Source organism: Triticum urartu, chromosome 5A, assembly GCF_056163025.1.
Source record: "Triticum urartu cultivar PI428250 chromosome 5A, HENAU_Tu73, whole genome shotgun sequence".
NCBI classification, from domain to species: domain Eukaryota; kingdom Viridiplantae; phylum Streptophyta; class Magnoliopsida; order Poales; family Poaceae; genus Triticum; species Triticum urartu.
This window is the reverse complement of record NC_141877.1, coordinates 75842562-75869350: the sequence shown is the minus strand read 5'-3', so window position 1 is coordinate 75869350 and position 26789 is coordinate 75842562. Positions and strand designations below refer to the sequence as shown.

The 26789-nt window shown below is 47.7% G+C and overlaps 2 protein-coding genes and 1 pseudogene across 7 annotated transcripts; all 3 read right to left on the bottom strand.

Moving 5' to 3' along the window:
* Positions 1–2106: 2106 nt before the first annotated feature.
* LOC125518724 (protein FAR1-RELATED SEQUENCE 5) lies at positions 2107–5870 on the bottom strand. Of its 5 annotated transcripts, none has more exons than XM_087525549.1 (7): positions 5765–5870; positions 5563–5698; positions 5236–5466; positions 4672–4934; positions 3895–4582; positions 3343–3800; positions 2107–3245 (listed from the first exon to the last, which is right to left on the bottom strand). In XM_087525549.1, the coding sequence occupies exons 5-7, from the start codon at positions 4139–4141 to the stop codon at positions 2847–2849; spliced, it is 1104 nt and encodes a 367-aa protein (XP_087381675.1). In that variant the 5' UTR covers positions 4142–4582; positions 4672–4934; positions 5236–5466; positions 5563–5698; positions 5765–5870; the 3' UTR covers positions 2107–2846. The 5 variants fall into 5 exon arrangements, with proteins under 5 accessions (XP_087381675.1, XP_048539511.1, XP_048539512.1 ...); XM_048683554.2 differs by lacking the exon at positions 5765–5870 and having other exon boundaries at positions 2107–2881; positions 3002–3245; positions 5563–5758; XM_048683555.2 differs by lacking the exon at positions 5765–5870 and having other exon boundaries at positions 2107–2881; positions 3011–3245; positions 5563–5758.
* A 5275-nt stretch (positions 5871–11145) lies between these two features.
* LOC125525728 (uncharacterized) lies at positions 11146–17444 on the bottom strand. The gene is made up of 5 exons (XM_087525548.1): positions 15756–17444; positions 15448–15538; positions 14571–14684; positions 11591–14425; positions 11146–11303 (listed from the first exon to the last, which is right to left on the bottom strand). The coding sequence occupies exons 4-5, from the start codon at positions 12930–12932 to the stop codon at positions 11266–11268; spliced, it is 1380 nt and encodes a 459-aa protein (XP_087381674.1). The 5' UTR covers positions 12933–14425; positions 14571–14684; positions 15448–15538; positions 15756–17444; the 3' UTR covers positions 11146–11265.
* A 141-nt stretch (positions 17445–17585) lies between these two features.
* LOC125525727 (uncharacterized) lies at positions 17586–20360 on the bottom strand (annotated as a pseudogene). The gene is made up of 3 exons (XR_015604015.1): positions 19520–20360; positions 18517–19435; positions 17586–18365 (listed from the first exon to the last, which is right to left on the bottom strand). The product of XR_015604015.1 is annotated as an uncharacterized LOC125525727 (transcript).
* Between the last annotated feature and the right edge of the window lie 6429 nt (positions 20361–26789).

Here is a 26789-nt window from a genome sequence, read left to right as displayed (position 1 = left end):
TTTGTGGTTCTCCACAGTGTCGCGACATGCTTTATTAAAGACGTAGAAGGCTTTTTTTTCTTTTTCTTTTTACATCGGCATGGAAGGCTGTCAGCACTATGGTGGATTTAATTTCCACGAGAAATCCTTTGGAATGTTGTTGCCTCCTCTTTTAACCTTGCCATTGGCATCCTAGTAAATAATTGGAGTATGTAGATAGTGTTAAGTGTTCATATGGGCAAAGACTAAAGAGGTTGTGATTCTGTTATACCGTTTGTCCACCTACTACAGAACTTCGTGATTCATACAATTCCATTGTGAATTGCCTGGAGAGGTTTCCGCAGCACAAGTACCGTGATTTCTACATTGCATGAGAGTCATAGTTTACTCTTTTGTTGCTATAACTGGATTGAGGAAGCACATCCTGAACTTGAAAGGCTTGTACCTAAGGTGTAGTTGCTTTACAAGGTTCCACTAATCACCAAAAGCACACCAAACTCAGTGAGCAGCCTTTACAGGGTTGCAGGAATTTTTTTCTACTAGTAGTTTCCAGGCTTTATTCGCCTGGCTACTTGGTGTTCTTGTAAGCAACTAGAATTTACTACAAGTTTTTTTGTAAGCAACTACAAATAAATTATTGACTACTCCGTCTGTACCGAAATAGTTGTCGCCGGAGTAGCTGAACTTCAGCTACTCCAGCAACAACTATTTTGGTACAGAGGGAGTAGTTTTTACTATACACAGATTACTAATAACACAAATAACTCTGCTTCTTTTCTTTTCTTTTTAGCAGAAGCAAGGTGCAAGACAATACAGAAGATACAATTCAAGATTTAGCAACTTTTATCTAGCATCCATTTCTACAGGGTACCGGGATGCAAGAACAGGGGACAAGATCCAAGTCATGTTCTGCAAACACTTTGGTACATGAGGCAATTTTTGTAACTAGAAGATTAGGGGGGAAGGTACAGAGTGGAAAATACACTAGTTCTAGAACTAAAAGAAGTTCATGGCCAAAATAATTGGAACAACCTTTTTACCCTTTGTTGTTTCAATGGGAGAAACTTGCCCAACTCTGCCAATATTTTTGCCCATAATTCACCAGAATTTTTGCCTGATAAGCAAGAAGAGTTGCAGACACAATTGCGTTTTAAAAAAAATTCCCATGATTTTTTGCTTTGTTGTTTTCGCCTTTATTTTTACTTTGTTTTTCGCTGTAGGGGGAGAGCTCCCCAATGCTACGCCATGGCGTCCGGCGGTGGCTGGGGAAGGAGTTGCACAGGAGATCTGGGCTGGTGGGCGTTGGGTTTTCTGGTGGTGGGTGGAGGGGAGGATCACATGAGGGAAAGGATGGTTGGTTGTCGAGACGTGGCAACAAGCGAGGAAAATTGGACTTGCCTTTTTTAGCACATGGGGTGGGGGACCGATAGGGACACTTTCCTTAAGTGTCGGCCGCGAGATCCACTCGCATAGCACGCGGGCGCTGTGTAGCAATGTCCATAGATGATTAGGGCATGTGCAATGATGCTATCTTAGGAGTGTCACATAGGATAAATGATGAGGTGGAGGAGAGAGAACTCATAAGAAAATGCTTGTCTTCTGAAAATCCATTTCTGATCATCGGAACAGCTGAGCCCGGAATCTCAGTCGTTCGTATTCATTGGGATGCAGGAGTGTTTTGTATTCCTGAGCATATGTGTCTCGTGTATTCACAGGGTATTCGTTGATGGGTGCCGCACATTAAAGAGCTGCTCAGCTACCAGCGCTTAGCGGGACGGGATCAATGTGGATGGATCAGGAAGTTTTCTGAGCCTCCCCGTCCCACGCATTAAAGATTCTGCGGCAAACCATGTTCAAGTAAAACAGCAGGCCCCTCGCAAAAAAAAGTGCAACAGACTGGATATTGTTATGCACATTAAGGAGCCAGTAGGCAAAAAAATAATCTTGGTGATTGTTGTGCACATCCAGGACCACGCATGGATAAGTGAAGAACCAGTGATCGGATGTCAACCTCGCCGGCATCGTTTTATTTTTTATCTCACAACAATTTGTCATATGTTGATCGCACACTAGTTGTTATGTCACAGTGATAGCAAAAATCAGATTCATCAGTTTAGACAGCGCAGCTGTATCTGAAAACATTAGTTTACATTCAAGAGGAACAAGCGCGGAAGTTAATCCACAAGTCACACACTAGAAAATGCTCGATTATTCGTCTTTTACACACGGTCTGAAAAAGTCTTAAAATGCTTTGGGCACTAGTGGCCTCGTGCACGAGGTGCGACGGTGTCTTGCAAGTTACAGGCTTGCGAGGTTGCTTTGGCAGATCACCCCTATATGGGGCTCTGGGCAGGTGGGTCCTCTTATGACCTGGGAGCTTGCATATACTACAAAACCTCGTCGGCTTACTCAGGCCTTCATATGGTGCTTTCTCTCCGCTCGAGCATGGCCGCCCGACGTCACGCTTCTTGCTTGGAGCTGACAGACTCGCTAGGGCACCCCAATTGCTAGATGCGGTAATGCTTTTCTCATTCTCAACAATTATCGCATCATTGTTGAGCATTGCCCCAGCTGATACATTGTTCTTCCGACTTGATTCAGCTAATATCCTGTCCTCAATCCTTAGTCCATCCCTGTTCTCTGCAAACGGAGATGCCACTATGATTAAGTCTTTGATCCTCCCAGCACTAGTTCATAGGCAGCGACCGATGAGTCTCCGATCCTCACAAGTTCCATTGCATGTAGGCACAGAGTTGAGCTTCTGACACATAAAAGATTGGTTAGCAGCCTGGTCCTCCTGAAAGTGAGCAATGTGGTGTGGCAAGGTGTCCCTAGCATCTTTTGTCCACCTTTTCAGGATGTGCCGTTTAGGTATCTCCTGCACGCCAATGTGGTCCATCGCCTGCGCACGTCAGCAAGAATAAGTACCATATCATGCATATGAGCGGGTTCGATAGTATGGCAGCAAGAGATATTATCTTGAGAGCATGGCAGCAAAGCATTCCAGTGTGGGCAAACTGACCGCACTCACATTTGAACCAGTCACCCTCATCTGATATGGTCACCTCGTATTCCACCTTACTCCATTTCTCTTGTCTTTCGGCGTCATTGTGTCTTGCGATATACTTTTTTTTCTTTCCAACTTCCTCGACTTGGTATGATCCACCTTTGAACAGATTCTCACCAAATTGTTCAAACATCTTCCGTGTATAAACCTTACTCGCATGCCTCTTGATATCAATGTTTGTTCTCATGACAGCATCACTCTGAGCAGCACAGAGAAAAAGAAGAGAATTTGTCAGTTTTATACACAATAATATGAGCAACAAACAATTGATTAGGTTTTTCATATAGTGGGCTTACAATCCTTGTTCTTTTTTCTTGGTAGCTCTCATCTGATTCCCGGTCGAATTGCAGGCTCATGTACTGACGCACAAACACATGCATCGGACTTGGTGGTGGCATGTATATTTTCAACATATTGTTTGCACTCTCGCTACACTGGGTGCTGGTCATTTTGGCACAGAAAACACCTTTGAAGTATGGCTTCGCCCACTTGCGTCGTATCTCATACAGATTTGTCATGTAATTGTGGGACTTCAGACTGTAGTTCTCAACAAGCATATCCCATGGAGTCTCAAATTCTTCCTCACTTATCATGTGATTCAGCACTTTGTGGAATTCAGCCCTGAACTCACTCTTGTCGGTGTACAGTGGGCCAAGGTTCTCTTTTGCTTTCTTAAGAATATGCCATTTACACCATCTGTGCACACTCCCAGGAAGCTCGCTCTTGATTGCTATCTCCATGGCTCTTACTTGGTCTACATTTGTCACAACAGAAACAAATTAGTGGAATACATGCATTTTTTCCGCACCATCATAGCTTTGTTTGTCACAAATAAAATGGATGCATACGTGTCAATATTGTTTGTGGATGTTTATCGCCCATCATGTTGACGAATTCAGAGAGCACCCACTGGAAGCTGTCAACTTGCTCATCACGCATTAGCACTCCAGCCAGTATTATGCTTTGGAAGTGATTGTTCACACCAAGCAACAACCCAAAGGGCATGTCATACAAATTGGTCAGATACGTCGTATCGAATGTGATGACATCACCAAAGAATTTATACTGCAGCTTGCTGTTCCCATTTGTCCCCATAAGGTTTTTGATTCTGCTTTCCTCATCACCTTGTACTTGGTAGGTGAACTCTGGGTCATTCCGCTGTTTCTCCTTGAACACAGCTAAAGCTTTGTTCACATCATCGTCAGCCTGGTCTCGACTTATTCGTCCACACAGATTATGCAATGACCTTTTTGTGAAAGGCACACTCTGTCACGAACCGAAGAAGCTACCAACTTTGTTGTAAACCTTGTTGAGGTTCACATTGTTCGACCTAAGCTGCTTCACCAAATCTTTTGTGTAAACGTATATGTGCTTGTGAGATGGCCAATGTACCTTTTCACCACAAGTAAGAGACAATGAATGGTTGTGGCTTGACTGGTGCTCAGCAATGTACCATCCATTTGTCTGCAGAAGTAGTCTCATCATCGCAGGGCACTCGCAGCGGCAATAGCGGCTATTATGTTGCTCTGGTTTTCCCTGCTATTTTTTTACTATTTGTCAGCTCTTAACAAATAAATTCCAGTACAAGAATTAGTTAAGGAAATATAAAAGTCTGAAGTGCTAACCGAGCATCCACAGACGATCTCTTGCATACATTTTGTCCGCTTGACATTCAACCTGCTCTTGCCATACCTTATACCAAATCCGAGCTCCCAAGAATACAGGTTATAGAAATTATACGGTTCCCCTAGGGAATCAAAGCTCATCCCAATCTCTGGCTTTACTACATTCTCTGATGGTTTATCAGCGTATCTCCGTATGGTTTCTTCTAAAGGAGTGACTCTACCAACAGGGTGTTCTATCTGGGGTGACACCGCCAACTCGCAACCTGAAAGAAAAATTCATTTTGGTTTTTCAGTTGTTTGAACATTTTTACATTGTCACTAGGGTGTGTACAAGATCTTTTCTCTTGTTTGTGTTTTCAGTTCAGAAGCACTAAAATGGGTTAATTCTGTGAATGGTTGACGAACTGATGACAGTAGCACTAGATTTTTTGTCTTCAGTTCACAAGTGCATCATTTAGCTGACAGTATCACGTATATGCTTGAGCTATTTTTCATAATGGACATATTTCTTTTTTCACCTAATAACTGCAGAAAAATTGGAACATTTATGAGAGCCATGTATACCTTCTGGTCCATCTCGGGGCCTCTGGGTTGACCTTCTCGGTGGATTCGGCTGACTGTGTCGGCGGTTCCTTCCTCTTGCGGGGTGACTTGTTATGCTCAGATGAATCACCGAGGTGGCCAACCACAACGTCGCACGTCAAGTCGGCTGGAGTCGGCGCCGACGGCCGTACGTCCATTAGCACCAATGGATCTGGCTTCTCAACATCAGCAGTCACCTCTCGCAGCGGGAATCTACGCGCGTGACCGATAAATTAAAGAATATTCAGCATATTTGCGTTGGAGCGTCTCTGGATGGAATAGAACAGAATATTATGGTGAATAATGTACCTGTCAACCGGATCTAGCAGAAATTCGAGCCCGTCCTGACGTAGTTCCATAGATGTCGCCGCACTCCCCGCCATCGCCATTGTTTTTCGCCGTCTCTCGGTGAGCTTGGAGGATGGGGGCGGTGGAGGGGGTGGGGCTGGAAGGGAGGAAACTGCTCAAATGAGTACATGGGCACCGAGATATTTCGAGCCGAGCCACTCACCAAGGAAGGTAACTCCTCTCTTCCTCTGCCGCCCCCTTGTGCGTCTCCACTTGTTGTCTTCCCTGACGCTGACGCGGACACCAGGGACCGCCGGTTTGCAACCACCCAGGCCGTGACTAAAGGTGCTCGAAGCCTCCACAACCGGCGTGGCTATGCTGTGGCGTAAGAGCATCTCCAGCTGCGCCCCAACAGCCTCTCAGGCGATTTTTCCACACCGGCAGGCGAAAATCGGCCCAGTCGCGTTCACAGGAGCCCGTTTTTCGCCGGTTTGGGTCGAAACTAGCGCCGGCGGACTCAGGACGAACCCGGCGCGCTGGGGGGCGCCGGGGCGAGCGATTTTGGCACAAACGAGGATGGGCCCGCCGAGTCAGCGAGACGCCACTTCGTCGTCCTCATCGCGTCGGTTTCCGCGGGAATCAATGCGAAGGCTGCCGCACTGTCGCGCCGGTCAGCCTCCATTGATGCCTCACGGGCGGCGCAGTAAAGGCGCCGCGACGCGCGTCCCGCCCTCTCATGCCACGCGTCGCCCGGCGTGCAGCCTCTCGCCGCCCCGCTGCGGCTATAAAAGGTGACCTCCCCGCCGGTGGACGACACAGCTCACATTCCTCCCTCCGGCGCACGAAGCAACAATCTCCCCCCCCCCCTTCCCGTCGGCGAGCAAATGGCCGAGAGGTTTCCAGGCGATGGCGGGGCGGCGAAGGGCTTCGGCCGCCGCCATCTACAAGAGCCGGAGGCGCGCCTCCTCTACGAGGCTGAGTATCCGACGCCCCCGGACATGCGGGTGCCGGGGGCGTGGAGGCTGAGCGCCGGCGGTGTCCCGGTGCCACTGGTTTTCGAAGGGGCGGCACGGCGGGTGGAGATCGCCGCATCCGCTCATCCTTGCCGCCGGAGCAGCGGGACGAGCCGCGGTACGCCGCCGACAGCCACACGATGTGGTCCATGTACTTCGCGCGCCGCCGCGAGGAACAGATCGCCTCCGCCAACGGCATCATCCCCCGCGGCCGCCTCAACGCCGACGGGCGGCGCGAGTGGTGGGGCGTGCCAGTCCGCACCCTCGAGGCCGTCCTCGACGGCATCGAGACCGGCAACGTGCCGCGCCTCGAGTACCCTTCATGGCCTTCCTTCTCTCGCCGCCGTGGCAGCTCCTGGACGCCGCGACGAATGGAGCCGGGGTCGTCCTCGTCGTCGGGCTCCGGCTCGCTGGCGTTCCGCCCTGTCAAGCCAGAGCCGGAGAAGACGCCGCTTGGGCGCCACACCCACAGCGTCGCCCTCGTCATCAACGAGGGTGGCCGTCCCTCCCCGCGCTCCCTCCGGCTGGTTCGGCCGAAGCCCGAGCCGGGCCTGCTCCCCGTGAAGCCGGAGCACGTCGACATGGTGGCCCCTGACGACGAGGCCGCCATAAAATGGGTGAAGGAGGACTACGTCCGCGAGCAGGTGCGCCGCCAGCACCGGGCGCACAAGGAGCTCCACTGGCACCGCGGGCGCGAGGAGGGCGGCGCCATCGTCCTCGACAACGATGAGGAGGACGAGGCCGGGCCGTCCAGCGCCCCACCGCGCGTCAGCGACCCTGGCCAGGGGTGCAGCAGGGATGGCGGCGGCACCGGCGAGGCACGCGACGACGACGACGGCGGCGGCGACTACACCCGCTTCTATAGGCTTCTCGACATGTAGATGGCGGGCGGTGGACGCGGGCGCAGTGCCTAGGCGTAGTTTGGCACAGTAGTAGGCGTAGTTTGCATGTTTTTATGTTTTTTTTACAAATTTCAATGAAATTTCGCCGAGTTCGTGCCAAAATCGCCGAGTTTGCCATAATTTGTACGGAATATCGCCAAGCCCGCGGTGACCTGTGGGCCGACGACTGGGAACAAAGTCGCCCCCACACGTCAATGTAACGCTGGTTCGCTCCCAGGCGGCTCTTTTTCGACGCCCTGAAGGGGCGAACGGCTGAAGATGCTCTAACCCTAGCCGCAGTTGGTTGCCGGCGTCTCTTCTGCTCGCACCCTTGTCTCTTCCGTCGCGCCGCTGACCGCGCCCGGCGAAAGATGGCGAGGGCTCCAAGTACGGCGACGAACGGTGCCCCATTCTCTTCGGTACGTCTGCTCTCCCTCTCTCTCTCTCTAACAGGCTGATTTCAGTCATCTTGGGTGGTACTGTAGTGTACGTGTGCTTGGTGTTCTTTTTTCCAGAGCTCAATGCCAAGCTCTGCTCTACGGCGGCCTTTGGAATCGGAACCAACTGCGGCTACGGCAGCATTTACTAACCCCTTGACGGCGCTGTCTTCGCGCCAGACGGCTGACGGAGACGATCCACGGCTCGGGTCATCAGTGTAACGTGGATTTTAAATTATGAGCCCACGCCACTGTTTATCACCGTATATTGTCAGCCGATCTCATGTTCCCTCAGCCGTATATGATGCAATGGACCCACTAGTGCAAATCCCTAGAGATGGACCTAGGGCCAGGATACCATGTTCATATGCCATCCTGAAGATTATTGAATTCTGAATATGTATTAGGGCCTCAAAGGGCTGTTTATATAAGATACAAAACTTGGGGGCCAAGGATAGTAGAGATAGATTACAATTTGAACTACCAAATATACAAACCGAATATATACTCTAATACCCCCCCGCAGTGTCAACATCAGGTGTAACAATGTTGAGACTGGAGCGAATGCCAGTGAATGCTGCAGTGGGGAGCCCCTTGGTGAAAATATCAGCAAATTGTGCAGTGGTAGGAACATGAAGCACACGGACCTCGCCAAGAGCCACTTTTTCACGAACAAAATGAATATCAATCTCGATGTGCTTGGTGCGTCGATGCTGAACAGGATTGGACGCCATGTAGACTGCAGAAATATTGTCGCAATAAACAATAGTTGCACGCTCGATTGGTCGATGGAGCTCAACCAAAAGCTGACGGAGCCACACCGCCTCGGCCACAGAATGAGCAACAGACCTGTATTCAGCTTCTGCAGACGATCTGGAAACTGTAACCTGCCTTTTAGAAGACCAAGAAACAAGATTGTCACCCAAATAAACACAAAAGCCAGATGTAGATCGTCGAGTATCTGGACAACCCGCCCAGTCTGCATCAGAATAAACTGTCAAGCTTGTTGGAGAGGAAGAATTAAGGAGAAGACCATGATCAATAGTGTCTTTGAGATACCGAAGTATTCTCTTGACATGAGAATAATGAGGAACACGAGGATCATGCATATATAAGCACGCTTGTTGAACAGAATAAGATATATCAGGACGAGTGAGTGTGGCATATTGGAGAGCACCAGTGATACTGCGATATAGAGTAGGATCAGAAAAAGGTTCACCGTCGGCCGACAACTTGGTACCAACGTCGACCGGCGTACGACATGGTTGACAGTCAGTCATCCCTGCACGAGAGAGCAAGTCAAGAATGTACTGGCGTTGAGAGAGAAAGAGTGTAGATGAAGTGCGGGAGACAATGATCCCAAGAAAGTGATGAAGAGGGCCGAGATCAGTCATGGAAAATTCACGATTAAGAGAAGATATAATGTGTTGTAAAAAGGAATCAGAAGAGGCAGTGAGAATTATGTCATCAACATATAAGAGAAGATAGGCAGTATGGGAGGAGGAACGAAAAATGAAGAGAGATGAATCAGATTTAGACGCGGTAAAACCTATTGTGTGAATAAAGGTGGTGAAGCGATGAAACCAAGCACGAGGAGCTTGTTTAAGACCGTACAGAGATTTGTGAAGAAGACAAACAAAATCAGGAGAAGAGGAATTCTCAAAACCCGAAGGTTGTTGACAATAGACAGTTTCATTGAGAGTGCCATGGAGGAAGGCATTTTTAACATCTAACTGATGGATCGGCCAAGAGGAGGAGACAGCGAGACTGAGAACAACACGAATGGTACTAGGTTTTACAACTGGAGAAAAAATCTCATCAAAATCAACACCGTGTTGCTGAGAAAACCCACGACAAACCCAACGAGCTTTATAACGAGCAAGAGTACCATCAGCATGAAATTTGTGACGGAAAACCCATTTGCCGGAAACAACATTGACACCGGGTGGTTTGGGAACGAGAGTCCAGGTGTTATTTTGCTGAAGAGCATGAAACTCATCACGCATAGCAGAGTGCCAAAGAGGATCGAGAAGAGCACGTTTATAAGATGTAGGAATAGGGGAGATAGTGGGAACGGCCGTGAGGTTAAGACGTCGTGTAGGGAGGTGAAAGCCACGCTTACCACGAGTGCACATGACATGATCATTGGCCGGAGGTATTATAGGAACGGCATTAGATGGAAGAGGCGGTGTGGAGGAAGAAGAGGAAGAAGGAGAAGCAACAATAGGGGAGATGGGCGTGGGAGGAGAGGAAGCTGCTGTCAAGGGAGGAGTGGGGGGCGCGGAAGGCTGTGGTGAAGGAGAAGTGGGCGGTGCAGAAGGCTGCTGTGGAGGCATGGAAGACTGATGCGGTGGTGGTTGTTGCTCCGGGACAATAGAGGTAGGAGCTAGACGAGGGAGGAGAGGAGATGAAGGACGAACAGAGGAAGGTTGGGTTGTGGATGATGTTTGTGTGGCAGCGTAGGGAAAGGTATATTCGTCAAAGACGACGTGACGGGAAATAATGACACGGCCGGATGAGGGATCAAAGCAGCGAGAGCCCTTATGATCATCGGAGAGACCAAGATAAATGCAGGGTAAAGAGCGAGGTTCTAGTTTATGAGAAGTGGTAGAAGTGATGTTGGGAAAACAGAGACAACCAAAAACGCGAAGGGAAAGATAGTCGGGATGGGAAAGAAAGAGGGATTGAAAGGGAGTGTAGAGAGGACATGTTTTGGTTGGTCTAATATTGACAAGAAGTGTGGCAGTGCGTAATGCTTCAACCCAAAAACGGGGAGGAAGAGAAGCTTGAATAAGCAAGGTGCGAAGAATATCATTGATGGAACGAAGAGAGCGTTCTGCTTTGCCATTTTGAGGAGATGTATAGGGACAAGAAAAACGAAGAAGTATGCCGTGAGAAAGAAAGAAAGTGCGATTGCGAGTATTATCAAATTCTCGTCCATTGTCACATTGAATAAAGCGTATTGGAAGACCAAAGTGGGTTAGAACATATTGACGAAAATTGAGAAAAATTGGGTGTACATCGGACTTGGCTCGGAGAGGAAAGGTCCAAACATAATGGGAATAATTATCAAGAATTACAAGATAGTATTTGTAACCAGAAACACTAGGAATTGGAGAGGTCCATAGATCACAATGGAGCAATTCAAAAGGATAAGTACTAATAGTAGAGGATGTACCAAAAGGTAGTCTAACATGTTTGCCACATTGACAGGCATTACAAAGAGAGGAATCATGAGGGACACTAGAACTAGGGATACAAAATTCCTGTAACAATGATGATAGTGTAGCTTTATTAGGATGACCAAGCCGACGATGCCATAGATAAACTGATGCAAGCATGGCGCGAGGAGTGGAAGTGGGGGCGCCATGAAGAGGATAAAGATCGCCGGTGCTATTGTACCGAGCTAGAACCTCCCCCGTTGTCAGATCCTTCACAGATAAACCAAAGGGGTCAAAGGCCACAATAACTTGATTATCGATGGTAAACTGACGAACGGAGATAAGATTAGTAATTAAGGATGGGACTACAAGAATATTGCGTAAAAGAAAATTGTTAGAAGAATAGGGGATGTAAGAATCACCGGTGCAAGAGACTGGAATAGTAGAACCATCACCAATGGTAATGGAAGAAAAAGAAGAAGGGAAACAAGCTGACAAAAAATTCATAGTTGAAGACATATGCGTAGATGCACCAGAATCGAAAATCCAATCCGTACCTTCGTTGTTGAGGGTGAAATTGTTCATGGCGGCGATGAAAGCAGCCTGATCCCAGCTCGGCGATGTGGTCGTAGGAGAGGGAGCAGGCATGTTCATTGGTGCATGCTGCCCGTATGCGTACGGTGACGGAGCCGAAGGAGCACCGGGCGCATAGGGAACCAGGGCGTAGCCGGGCGGAAGCACGGGGGCGCCGGGCGTGGTCGGTGTAGTAGTGGCGGTGTAGACGTGAGCCGGCGGTCGGGGTCCGAGGAGACCAGGGGAGCCGGTGGCAGGACGATGGCTCGGGCTCCAGGCGCCCGTGTATGCTGGAGGAGCGCCGTAAGGAGACGGAGCAGACCAAGGCATGGGCCACGCCTGAACCAGCCCGGTCCAGGGATCTTGCTGCTGGTGCCATGCCGTTGGAGTAGATGCCGGTGTAGACGATGATGATGATGACGCCGAGGAGCTGGCGGAGAGAGGCTGGGGCGGACGGTAGACGGGATTCTTGCTGCGGTAGTTAGGGCTCGGGCGCCAGCCTGGAGGCGGCTGGACAGGGGCCGACGACGAAGTGGATGGAGCTGGCGCCGAAGACTTGGTGGTGGCATGAAACACTTGTGGACGAGTGGCCTTGCGAGCTTGATTCTGAGCCTCGAGCTGAAGGAGAGAGCGGACCTCGCCGAAGGACGGGTAGGGCCGCAACATGGGGATCAAGGCCACCTGTTTCTCGAACTGCTCACCAAGACCGACGAGAAGAGCGTTTATAAGAACGCGGTCGTCGACGTGATCACCAAGTTGCCGGAGTTCATCACCGATCGACTTGATCCGCTGGCAGAAGACGGTGACCGGGGAGTCTCCTTGGGTGATGGTGCGGAGCTTGGTGTGGAGAGCGTTGATGCGGGCGTCGGAGTTGTCTTGAAACAACTGTTGAAGGGCGGCCCAAAGATCGGCTGCAGTGGCATCATCGTTGGAGACAAGATTGAAAAGCTCGGTGGAGATCCGAGTATAAATCCATTGGATGATCGTGAGATCGTCCTTTACCCAACGAGGATTGGCAGGCTGCGGCACAGAGGATGGATGAATATGGTGGCGTAGACCGCAGTGACCAAGGTGGATGTGGAAGAGATGGCGCCAATGGTAGTAATTGTGGGCAGCCAGGTCAAGCGAGATGGGTATGAACGGCGCAACGTCGACAATTGTATCTGCTAGAGAGATTGGTGGTGGCGGAAGGACATATTGGTGGTGGGTAAGGGAACTAGGGTTGAAGGAGGAAGAAGAGGCAGATGGCGATCTGGCGGCGTTGAACTCGGCCGCGGTAAAGAGAGGCCGCGCCGGAAGAGGTGGAGGGGCCGGCGGAGAGGCCATGTGGAGAAGATAACCTAGGCGACGGATACCATGAAGATTATTGAATTCTGAATATGTATTAGGGCCTCAAAGGGCTGTTTATATAAGATACAAAACTTGGGGGCCAAGGATAGTAGAGATAGATTACAATTTGAACTACCAAATATACAAACCGAATATATACTCTAATACATCCAACTCAGTAACGCCTCGCTCCTTGCCTTCTCTTATTTAAGATAAGACAAGAAATGATCTCTTAGCATAATTTGTCTCACCATATTTTAAGGAATTGCTAGTTATTAAAGATAAGGGCATGTACAATGGTAATAAGATAGTTTTGTCTTAAGCTTTGCATGTAATTTAGAAATGACAAAAAAAAATGTATACAATGGGTTATCTCTTAGCCTTATTTTCAATAACTAGTAATTCCTAAAAATGTGGTGAGACATATTATGCTAAGAGATATCTCTTGTCTTATTTTAAATAAGAGAAAACAAGCATTCTCTTAGGGCATGTACAATGGTGTTATCTTAGGAGTGCCACGTAGGATAAATGATGAGGTGGAAGAGAGAGAACTCATAAGAGAAGACTTGTCTTCTCTTATTTAAGATAAGACAAGAGATAATCTCTTAGCACAATATGTCTTACCACATTTTTAGGAATTGCTAGTTATTCAAGATAAGACTAAGAAATGACCCATTGTAGACATTTTTCTTTGTCATCTCTAAATTACATGCAGAACTTAAGATAAGACTATCTTATTAACCATTGTACATGCCCTTATGAGTTCTCTCTCCTCCACCTCATCATTTATCTTACGTGGCACTTCTGAGATAGCACCATTGTACATGCCCTAAGGCTAAGATATAACCCATTGTAGACATACTCTTTTGTCATCTCTAAATTACATGCAAGACTTGAGATAAAACTATCTTATCAACCATTGTACATGCCCTTATGGTTTCTGCCATTTACATATCCAAGTAACCAAACATCTAGAGTTGACGATTCTCTCTCGAGTAACAAACATCATTGTTTGCATAGGCTCCACCAGAGCCTGATTTTGCTTTACCATTCTATGATCTTTACCAACTGCAGGCAAATTGGCCCATAGACAAATTCCAATCATTTCATTGAAAACACATGGGGCAAAAAAAATGTTTCACTGCATCCAAGCCAAACTTGCTGTAGTGCCCATTCTTCTTGGCCTAGCGCCTTGTAATTGAACTTGTCGAAGACCTCGTTTGCCTTGTAGGTGCAGCCTGCTCGGCATCAGCGATGACGTCCAGGAAGGTGCGCAGCTTGCGCTTGAGCACCCTGTGCCGCTCGCTCCTCCATCACCTTGTACTTCTCCAGCAGGTAGCTGGATACCTTCTGCTTCACAATGGACAGCAGCGGTCCAACCACTATGGTGGCCACCAGCTCTGCCATCGGACTGCTCAGAGCTCGAAGAACCACACACAGGGCGGAGAAGATAATGGTGGTGTGAGCAAGCTAGATCCTTGGTGCTGAACCTGGAGAGGGAACACACGGGGAATCAGACCTGCACTTTAGAGTGGAGAATGGCGGGGATGCAGAGCTCAAGTCCAGCCATTTACTGCATGTTTGTGTGGATCAATTGGCTGTGACGAATATAAGAATAGAGGAAACAGATCATACCTGGTGTTGTCAACGGCAAGCGGGACCAAAATGACGGTGACATCCAAGACGATGAACCTCAACCTCAACACCAGCATTCTCCTTCAGAATAGTCAATGACCAAACTTCAGAGATCTGCCAGGTGAGCCAGAAAGATAGTTTACGAGAAGATAAAAAAGAAAATTTTCAGGTTGATACAAGAAGCAAATAAATCAAATATCTTTTTCGAGAAGATAAAGGATAACTGGATTCTCACTTTAGTAGAGAAAGAATATTTGGATTAAGGATAGTTGGATGAGAAGTGTGCTTAGAACAATTTCGTCAGTTTAAAAGGAAGCACATACATATAGACACAAAATCAGCAAATGTGCTATAAGAACACCAACAAATAAGTGATAACAATACTCAGACCAGCAAAGCCATATCTTGCAGAAATTAGGTGTGACATTCGGTAAAACAACAGGTTCACAAAGTCAGCCGAATCTATTGGTTTGCTGTCAGTCACCTTAACAGCGCATTTCTTTATTGGTCTACTTTTTTCCTGATGCAGTATAGTAACCAGAGTTTGTGTGTCACAAACTGAATCACCCAACACTGCCAAAAAGAATCACCTAATTGCTTCAAGTTACTAACACAAGTGATGCCCGACATTACTATTGAGTTGCTTAAATATCCAAGGCACTAGAGTTATGCAACTTAATTCCCTGAATTAGAAAATTTAGGCAACTTAAAATTGGTCGATAGACAGCCTAATTTGCAGGTTGCAGTAAACACCATCTAAGCTGGTTTGGAGCTCAACTTTATGAAACTTAATTGGAATCAGGACGCATCATAAGCATTAGTTCACATAAAAAATGGTACTGTCATGTTCCAGAGCACCTATTTAACAGAAACAAACCTGTGACATAGGAGGGCAGATGCCGAGTGGCCAACGGCAAGCAGCTTGAAGAGGGCGCTAGTCAAGGTCACTTGTACAGAGGAGTTGGCTGCTGGCAGATATAAGTGACCAAGAATGGTTAGAAACATAGAATGGAATGTCAATAAAAGCAACATTAATAATCTTCAGCAACTATCACAACACAAGTAGCATTAATAAGCCTCAAGCAACAATAACAAGTTACTAAAACATATTACAATTATTTGAGGTTGCAAGCTAACTACCAGGAGCAGAAATTCGTATAAGCGATATATATAGAGCCAGCTTACCTAGGGAGTAGAGGTTAGCAACTGGGAGGCCATGTAGGTTGCCTGGAGCTGCTGGTCCAGCATTTCCTCACCCTCCCGCGCCCATCGCGCCATCAGGATCTGCGGCGGCCTCCACCACGACTACGCTGCTATAGCTGAAGAGGAGGTGAGCTGCCGGTGATGATCCCTCGCAGGGAGCCGCGACTGGCTCAACTTGGGCCTGGGATAGCCTCGCACAATCGACACTAGTAGAAACCTTAGACCAAATCTCATATTTGCCGGCTGCTGCTGTTGGTTGGTAACTTCAGACATTTCACATTTTCTCCAGGAACCATTTATGAGCTAGCTAATTTCCCTCAACATATGTACACTTGCTTGCACGTACATTTGTCAATATTACATTTTGGTACATGCATGTGAGAAAATATTTTCCAAGCAAGTGATTCTCAGAAGGGACTGCCACAACTAATAACTAGACCCTTATCCTTGACCCATCTCTGCTATTTTGGTACATGCATCTGAAGCGGTGTTGATGAACAATCAGACTATGATTGTTTCTGACTACCATATATAGCATCTAGCTCTAGCAATTCAATTTTGGTATTCATATAAATAAAAAGATCACCTTCCCCTTTTTTCATATTCCAGACTACTAGTAAGCTAACAGCAGGAACAGGACAAGCACAATCAATCAATTCTTTAATGTCAGCCAAGCTTCCAGTTTCCACACATACATACATGATAGGAATCTCAAGACTAAAGGGCACAAGAAGGAAATGAAATGAAGAGCATACCATGCTTGGCCCAGCCTCCAGAAAGCATCCAGCTTCTAGGCCAGCTTCATGGAACCCATCCTGGAAAAAGAAAAGGGATGGAACTTCCTGACTCTAAATTCAGGGCGCCAAGCTATCTGTAATATCTATTTTATCTAATGTGGCAGAATTGCAACTCGGGTCGAAATACGTGATCCAAAGTGTAATTTACTGAAAGGAACATGACTGATAGTACAGCATAATCCTCGAAAATAGGAAGAGCCAAGATGACAACAATGAGGCACACACAGCATTTCTATTTTCTACCTAAGACCCGGAGAAAAACATATTCATGCTAACATAGGAAAATAAGCGATAAACATATGCATTAGCACTCCACACAACTATAGTAAAGCTAGAGAAAAAAAACACCTCAGGAATTAAACATGGTTCTGAAATAGATATAATGAACTTTTCTCATGCCACTACTGCACTTCACCACATGTTTTGTGAATGAAATAAAATAGAACAAAAATGACTTACTTGGTCATGGATAACTGTGTCGAGCATCATATCATAATAAATAAACGAACAAGCCATGTTAAGTTTGCAACGTTAGGTTACAATCTTAGATCATCAATAGTTCAATATATATGAGCACAACAATAGGAGATGCACCCTTAAAAAAACAATTTCCATGCATGCATTTAACATTACTGAGTCAAAAGGAGTTTGCTTATGCAGACCTAAATTTAATCTTTACCACTTCCAAATAGACAGAACTTAGTTGAGAGCAAGAAAGTTTATACTTTATTACAGAAAAAAAACATTAAGCCAACCTTTCTACCATTTGACCATTGTAGATATATATACTGCATATGTCAGGCTAATAATAAATCTGAAGATTGGAGACCTGAGGTCTGGCTGGGTCAACCACAAGTAAGGACTTAGTATGCATCAGGCTAACACATTTGAACACCGTACCCATAATGCGTATAACATAGACCAAGCAGAAAACACAAGTGCGTCAGTTGCTTTACAACTTGTAAGATAAATTTCTCCAAAAACCTATCAAACTTGTAAGAGGTGCCATACATAATTATCATGATATTCAAAACATTTATTAATAACTATTTTTTCCCTAAGGCATCAGTACAAGCTTCGGTTGAGGGATAAATAAATAAGAATACAAATGCAGTGACTACTGAATTATGGAGAGAGCACCGAAGCTCCTTGAAACTACATAGACGATAAATAAGAGTACATATGCCATGAATGATTTACATGGACAGATGGACTCTAGATTTTACTGATGACGCAATGCATCTTATTTTTCAATTATTAATTAGGACCTGAAGTGAATCACAGCAGGCGAAGCCATGACCAACTCCTTAGTAATCTCCACCCTCAACATATCCTTCTGCTCACTGGTCCGTGGATACCGAGAAGGACAGACCTTGATACTGGGATCCAAGTCCCTGCAGCGCTTACAGACCTGCCAGTCATACAGAGATATCTCCTTCAGGTTCACTGCAATCTCCATGACATGCCTAACGTATCGCACAAAGTTGTCCTCAGGTTGGAAGCCGTAAACGGTGAGCTTAATCAGATTCTTGTGCTTAAAATGAACTGTAGATGGTTGGTACTCCACATTTACTTTCTCATAGTAACCAAGTTCCTTACGGACATCCTCGTCTGTCTCCATTTTGCACAAATGATCCCACACCGTGACGCATAGCTCCTTTAGGGAGCTTGCAGCTTCAAGAATGAACATGGTCCAAGCGATATCACATCCTTGCGGAAGATTGTCCAGATTCACAATCTGTAGCTTGCCAAGCACATGCACAAGCAGTCTGGGGCATTCAGGTAGAACCCAAATCTGGCACGGCACACAAGAAGCAAATTAATAACAATTGGGCAAACAAATTACATCACACCCTCAAGAGCTAGAAATGACTAACATAAGTTTGTAAGTACTATTATAAGCAATTAAAGGAATGAGACATACATAGGTGGTAGCTACTGAGTACCTTTTCACTTCTAAAATCCAGATGGAGGTCGCTTATCCAGGGTACATTAGCAAGGAGCTGACTTAACTGGAGATTACTAGTTGAGCTAACACCATCTTTTTCGAGGGTTAGCTTTGAAAGCTGCGGCACAGAACCAAAAATCAGGGGATCTTTGGTAAGACCAACCAACATATTTGACACGTTGGAGTTTTGGTAGACAGCTGAGTTGGACTGCTTCAAATTCCCCATAGTCGATATGGAGCTCAACAAGTTGAGCATGTTCTACTTGAAGCACAGATTGGACCCCTGCGTCACAATAGGAGAGACGCAGTGATTCCAACCTCTTACAGGCGCTGAGGATGTTGGGGATGTCCAGTTCACCAAACCTCATATTGCGCAGCCACAGGCGCGTGAGACCAGCAAACACGGCAGGACAATCACCAAGCCAACTATTGAAGTGCTTGGCATAACAGAGGAGATGGTCTTCAGTGCATTTCAAACAAATCGTCTCCGTGAGGACCACAAACTCAGCAACATCAAGCTTTTGGGTTGCCATGGCATGGGCGACAACTTGGCTGATGGAGAGACATTCATCAGGCCTCAAACAGAACCTGACCCTCAGTTTGCGGATGGGGATCTCAGGATTCCTCGCACTCAGGACCTTCTCAATGATAGCAGCCACAACAGTGTTGTACTGAAAAATACGATTAGTGGTGTCGACCTTGGGCTTGATGTAACGCGCAAGGGAACCAATGTCTATATCAAGCAGCGAGAGCATGGGGGGAAGCTTGAGCATTCTCTTAGAGAGGATGCAGGTTCTCAAGGCATCTATCGTGCGAACCCTCTCCAGGATGTTGAGTAGAACGTGATCTGGCAGCTTGCTAAGCCTATCAACTTCGGCTTCATCCGAAGCTGCTTCATGGCAGCGAGCTTTGGCTTTCTGCATCGCATTAATCAAGGAAAGAAAATGAGCCTCATGGGCATGAACAAAGGAGGAGAAAACATGAAAAAAAAAGACACTTACATTATTGTTTTCCATCTCCGCAAAGTCCCTCATTGGCCAGGGATAGCCTCATTAGATGGATCAAAGAAGTCGAAACCTCCTGCAGCTAGTCCGCTAACAAGGGCAGCACAAGAATAGGAGAATCACATCCTAATGATTACTGACTATATCTCGTGACACAAACTTTGCTGTTAATAAATATAAAAATAAACAGCACCTTTTCTTCTCTTTCGATTGCGCAAGGCCTGGTTGCTCCTCTGAGCAAGGTTGTCAGAATCATGATTCTGAATCGGATCGGAGCCCTAATGGTAGAGTCGCAAATCATAGAATCTTCACTACCAAAATCGTAGGCGTAGATTTTACTAGCCAGAGTCGTAGAATCATGTGAGTCAATATGAATCGTAAAGTCGTAGAATCGTACGATAAAATCGTGATTCTGACAACCTTGCCTCTGAGGCTGCCTTTTTTTATTCTATGGATTTACGGACGGATTTTCGGTTTCGATCGTGATTAGAGCATCTCCCTCAGGTCGAGGATTTGAATAAAAAGAGCTCCTTTTCGAGTCGAGTCCGCTTGGGATCTGAACCCCCAACCGAAATCGGCCCACGATTACACGAGGAATCCCGTGCCTGCCCAAAACGCAAAAAGGACATACCCCTGGACGGAGGAGGCAAGGACGCGGCGGGGAGTGGTTGTCGCCGGCGGCCACAAGGGCGATGAGGAGAGCTGGCGGCGGCCTGCCCAAAGGCGCGGAGGGGATTGGGTCAACTAGGGTTTCTTTTCTCTTCTGGCGAGGCTGCTGTACTAAACTCAGGGTCTGTCTAAGATGATGTCATCCCTATTTGTGGCCCTATGGTTGACAACTTTTTTCCACCGATTCTATTTCTTTAATTGTCCAGCCAAGCTGCTGTTTTATTGCGCACGTACCAGGAGTCGAACTTCGAACTTACTACTGAGTATCTCCAGCCGCGCCTCCATCAGGCACTCCTCGTACATTTTTATCGCGTCGGCGTCAAAAATCGGCCCAGTCGCGACCTCAGGAACCCGTTTTTCACCGGTTAAGGCCGAAATTGGTGTCGGTGGATCCAGATCGAACCCGGCGCGCTGGGGCGCCCGAGGTCGCTGGGGCGAGTGGTTTTGGCATGAAAGCGAATGGGCACGTCGAGTCAGCGAGACGCCGCTTCGCCGTCCTCATCGTCTCGGTTCCCGCGAGAATCAATGCGAAGGCTGCCGCACTGCCGCGCCGGCCAGCCTCCATTGATGCTTCTCACAGGCGGCACAGTGAACGCACCGCGACCCGTGTCCAGCCACGCGTCGCCCGGCATGCAGCCGCCCCGCTACGGCTATAAAAGGCGACCTCCCCGTCAATGGACGCCACAGCTCTCATTTTCCCCTCTCCGGCGTAGATAGCAACAGTCCTCTCTTCCCGCCGACGAGAAACATGGTCGAGAGGTACCCAGGCGACGGCACGAACGGCTTCGGCCGCCGCCACCTCCAATAACAGGAGGCGCGCCTGCTCTACGAGGCCGAGTACCCGGCGCCCCCGGACATGCGGGTGCCGGGGACGTGGCGGCTGAGCGTCGGCGGCGTACCGGTGCCACTGGTGCCCGAAGGAGCGGCGCGGCGTGCCGAGATCGCCCGCATCCGCTCTTCCCTGACGCAGGCGCAGAGGGACGAGCCGCGCTACGCCGCCGACAGCCACACCCTCTGGACCATGTACTTTCAGCGTCGCCTCGAGGAGCAGATCGCCGCCACCAACGGCGTCATCCCCCGCGGCTGCTTCAACGCCGATGGTCGACGCGAGTGGTGGGGCGTGCCAGGCCGCACCCTCGAGGTTGTCCTCGACCACATCAAGACCGGCAACGTGCCACTCCTCGAGTACCCGCAACGGCCGTCCTTCTCTCGCCGTCGTGGTAGCTCTTGGACACCGCGGCGGATGGAGCCGGGGTCGTCCTCGTCGTCGGGTTCTGGCTCATCGGCCGCGCCCCGCCCCGTCAAGCCCGAGCCGGAGGAGACGCCGCTCGGGCGCCGCACCCGCAGCGGTGCCCTCGTCATCAACGAGGGTGCCCGGCCCTCCCCGCCTGGTCTGGCTCCGGGGAGGCGCTCCCTCTGCCTGGTCCGGCTGAAGCCCGAGCCGGGGCTTTTCCCAATGAAGCCGGAGCACGTCGAGATGGCAGCCCCCGATGACGAGTCCGCTCTCAAGTGGGCGAAGGAGGACTACGTCCGTGAGCAGGTCCGTCGCCAGCGTCGGGCGTACGCGGAGCTCCAGGCCCGGCGCCGCGGGCATGAGTAGGGCGGTGTCATCGTCCTCGACAACGACGAGGAGGACGAGGCCAGGTCGTCCAGCGCGCCACCGTGCCTCGCCGACCCTGGCCAGGCTTGAAGCAGCGATGTCGCCGGCCCAAGCCAGCCGCGCGATGATGGCGACGACGATGACGACGATGGCGGTGACTACACCCGCTTCTACAGGCTTCTCGGCATGTAGACGGCGGCTGTTGGGGAACATAGTAATTTCAAAAAAAATCCTACGCACACGCAAGATCATGGTGATGCATAGCAATGAGAGGGAAGAGTATCATCCATGTACCCTCGTAGACCGTAAGCGGTAGCGTTATGAGAATGCGGTTGATGTAGTCGAATGTCTTCACGATCCGACCGATTCAAGTATTGAACGCACGGCACCTCCGAGTTCAGCACACGTTCAGCTCGATGACGTCCCACGGACTCCGATCCAGAAGAGCTTCACGGGAGAGTTCCGTCAGCACGACGGCGTGATGACGGTGATGATGTTGCTACCGACGCAGGGCTTCGCCTAAGCACCGCTACGATATGATCGAGGTGGATTATGATGGAGGGGGCACCGCACACGGCTAAGGGATCAATGATCAACTTGTGTGTTCTAGGGTGCCCCCCTGCCCCCGTATATAAAGAAGCAAGGGGAGGAGGCCGGTCGGCCCTCCTAGGGCGCGTTAGGAGGAGGAGTCCTCCTCCTAGTAGGAGTAGGACTCCCCTTTCCTCGAAGGGGGAGGGGAGAAGGAAGGAGAAGGAGGAAAGGAGGAAAGGGGGCCCGGCCCCCTAGTCCAATTCGGTTTGGTCTAGGGGGGCCGTGCGCCCTGCCTCCTCTCTTCCACCACTTGGCCTATGAGGCCCAATACTTCTTCCCCGTATTCCTGTAACTCCCCGGTATTTCGAAAAATACCGGAATCACTCGGAACCTTTCCGATGTCCGAACATAGTCGTCCAATATATCGATCTCTACTCGACCATTTCGAGACTCCTCGTCATGTCCCCGATCTCATCCGGGACTCCGAACTACCTTCGGTACATCAAATCACATAAACTCATAATATCGATCATCACCAAACCTTAAGCGTGCGGACCCTACGGGTTCGAGAACTATGTAGACATGACCGAGACACGTCTCTGGTCAGTAACCAATAGCGGAACCTGGATGTTCATATTGGCTCCTACATATTCTACGAAGATCTTTATCGGTCAAACCGCATAACAACATACGTTTTTTTGACTATATACTGCGAGGCAACAGCCTCACAGCCCTTTATTCAAATCAATAAAACAAAAGGTTCTCTGTACAACTAAGGAGAAAAGAAAGAAAATACAATACTTACAAAGAGAGCTATCATACTTACAAAGAGAGTTAGGGGAGAGAAGCTATCCAAGCTAACAGACTGTCCCTATATTTACATTTGATTCTGTGAGCTAATAATGAAAGGTCATGCACAAAATTCCTCCTCCAAGCTCTAAAACTAGGAGTCACATTTATAAAGATTTTGCCATTCCTCTGCATCCAAATGTTCCATGTTGCAGTAAAAACCACCTCAGAATAGAAAGGCCTATTGAAATCCTTCCTAGAAGCTGAAGCCATCATGAAAGTAGACTGGTTGGGTGCTGCTGGCCAGGAAATCCCAAGATAATTCCAAACTCTTTGACTAAAGTTGCAAGAGAAAAAAGGGTGGACTCTATCTTCATGAAAGGAAGACTGGCATAGAACACAAGTATCATCCTGGATATTCCAATGCCTTCTCTGCATCATGTCCCCTGTGTTAAGGCGATCCATCAATAAAAGCCAACCAAAAACCTTGATTTTGAGGGTACAGGAGCATTTCCAAATGTACTTGAAAATTGGGTCAATCCTCAAATGAGAGAAGGTGAACTCATAGTAGAGCTTAGATTGATACTCTCCAGATTTAGATGGCCGTTTCCAAACATCCTTCTCATCTGGATGCAAGCTGATGGGTTGTAACAAAGTCTGGAGCTGAGCTAGTTCCAGATATGCCTCCGGAGAGAAAGGTAGATGAAAACCTTCAACAGCCGACTGGTAAGAAAAGAAGTCCTTGACTGTTATCATATCATCAATGGCAAATGAATGAAGTCTAGGGAATCGATCCTTAAGAGCAATCATTCTATTGTCAATTTGCCAACGATCAAGCCAAAAAAACCACAATGTCTCCAGCATGCACGTGTGTTGTGGCAAGCAAACATAACTTTTCATACAACTTGAGCACATCACGCCACCAAAAGGAGCCACAAAGCTTAGTAACTTGTGGGGCTGATGAATGATAATAGGAATCCCAAATAAGTTGAACCCATGGGACATCTTTCTTATTGAAAAACTTGAACAGATGCTTGATCAGAAGAGCTTCATTTTGCACTCCCAAATGAGTGACTCCCAGCCCGCCATACTTCTTTGGCTTACAAACCAACTCCCATGTAGCTAGAGATTGTCTAGGAGTTTCAGTATTCCCCCTCCAAAGACACTGTCGTTCAATCCTTTCAATCTGCTTGAGGATACCTTGCGGTATAGATAAGGAGCAGAGAAAGTAAATGTGCATGGACGTGAGGGCTGACTGCAGGAGTTGAAGCCTACTGCCTTGGTTGAGGAGACAAGAGGTTGCAGATAATCTTCTCTCAATGCGATCAACAAGAGGCAGTAGATCGTAAATGGTCGGCCTAGAGGTGCCAATGGGTAAACCAAGATACGTGAAGGGCATTGATCCAACAGAGCATCCAAGTAAAGCAGCAATACGAATTCCTTCTTCCTCAGATATGTTCATTGGGATGAGGGAGGATTTACTGAAGTTGACCCGCAAACCCATGGATTCAGCAAACTTGTGTAACATATCCTTGAGAGCAATCAATTGGCTGTCAACCACAGGCAAAACTATCAGTGTGTCATCCGCATATTGAACAATCGGATAGTCATTAGACCTAGTTGGGATTGGTAGGCTGAGGATATTACGACTGCACATATCATTCACCACATATTGCAGAAGATCCACTGCAATGACAAAGAGAAGAGGCGATAAAGGATCGCCTTGACGAACACCACACTTGCACTAAAAATGTTGGCCAGGAACTCCATTTAACAAGACCGCAGAAGAACCAGATGAGAGAAGGTTAGTGACCCAACCATTCCAACGATCATCAAAGCCCTTATACTAAAGAAATAAGAATGGCATCATGTTCAATCGTGTCAAACGCTTTAGTGAAATCCAGCTTCAATAAAACAATGGGCCTCTTTGAAGCTTTGCATTGGTGTATATATTCAAAACACCATGCAAGGCAGTCTTGGATAGAGCGACACTTGAGGAAGCCATATTGGTTTTGGTGGATGCATTGGAGGATTACTTTCTGCAATCGATTCGCCAGGAGCTTGGTTAAGAACTTATGGCATGTATTGGTTAAAGAGATTGGCCGAAAGTCACCAACAGACTCAGGGTTTAACTTCTTAGAGATGAGGGTAATGAGGGAGGTGTTGAGACATTCCAAGCTGCATTTTCCCTCATAAAACTCTGCAACCAACTTCATAAAATCTGTCTTAAGAACACTCCAACATCTCTTCAGGAGAAGGCCTGTAAATCCATCCGGGCCAGGGGCACGGTCAATCGGTAAATGTTTAATTACCTCCTCCACTTCATCATCAGTGAATGGCCTGGATAAAGCTTCAAGTCCATCAACTCTATTCAGGAGGCTATTAAGGTCAAAGTTCATGCGAATACCCTTGGCTTGACCCATGCGATGCTTGAAATCAGACCAAAACATGGAAGCTAACTGATACAACCACCCATCATCTAAATACTGAGATCGTTCTTGTTTGGCCTAAAGTCGATGGTATACATGTTCCAAGGTGTGAGGATGCATTAGTAGGCACTACGTGCAAACATACCATAGTTGAATCAGGACATGAAGGAGCTCGCATGCGTATAAGTGGGTCCAGCAAAAAATTAATTAGAAGCCATCAAGTTACGTACTACGTGAACGTGCAAGAGTTTGTTTCAGACTCAGAAGGAATAAATCATGTTGATTTTTTTTTGGGAGACCCCGACCACCAGAACGACCAAGAGTTACATGCACTAAGAAGTTTCTCACGTGGAAGATCTTCTGTTTAAAGGAATCGGGATGGGGGCCACCAGCTGGAAAAACTAAATTAACCAACGCACAAGTAATAGAGTCCAACTTTACTTTGAGTAGGTCTTTTGGGTACATGCCGAGATGTAAAAGGCAATCTAGTTTAAATCAAGTAAGAGTCCAGTACTTTTGGAAAGCTTGCGTGCGTTTAATCTTTGTTAGATGGGTTGGCTATAGTAGTATAAATAGCCTTAGTACGGTCAATGTAAAAGTAGGTTATTTTTATATGAAATAGAGATGTGTTTTCGAGGGTAGAAACACGTATCAAGTTTTTGAGGTAACTTTAGAAAACCTCTTTGTTGCGATTTCTGCAAGGAAATTGTTTTGCGCGTGAGGTGCCATCGTACAGATTGTTTCTCTCATGCTGAGCCGCAAGGTTCAAATCCTCTACTTTGTGTACATCGCTTGCGCGGGCGAGAGGTTACTGCTACTGAAGGTGGAGTGTCGTGAAAGGTCGGGCCGCAACAACGGATCGGATCTCGCCATCGAGGTTCAGTCCATATCACTAACTGATGATGATCAGTCACGACCTCACCCGCAACATTTTTAATGGAGGTGATGGTATTCCTTCGGCATCGTTCTGTAGCCATGGCGTGGAAAAATTTCGTGTTTTCCTCGCCTGCTTTGATAAATCTGATGGTACAACGCTGTTTCCAGTAGATAAATTGCAAACGAAGGATATCCTCAAGATGGAGCTTAACGATTTTACGAAAATTTATCTCCGGCCAAGTGAGCGCCCGGAGTTCCTCCAAACTATCAAAGTGCAGGATCACCTTGTTGCAATCAGCAATTAGGGCTTTAACCTTCGAAAGGCTTACGTGCCACCTCTTGAGAGCATAACGGAGGGCTTTAAACTTGGCCG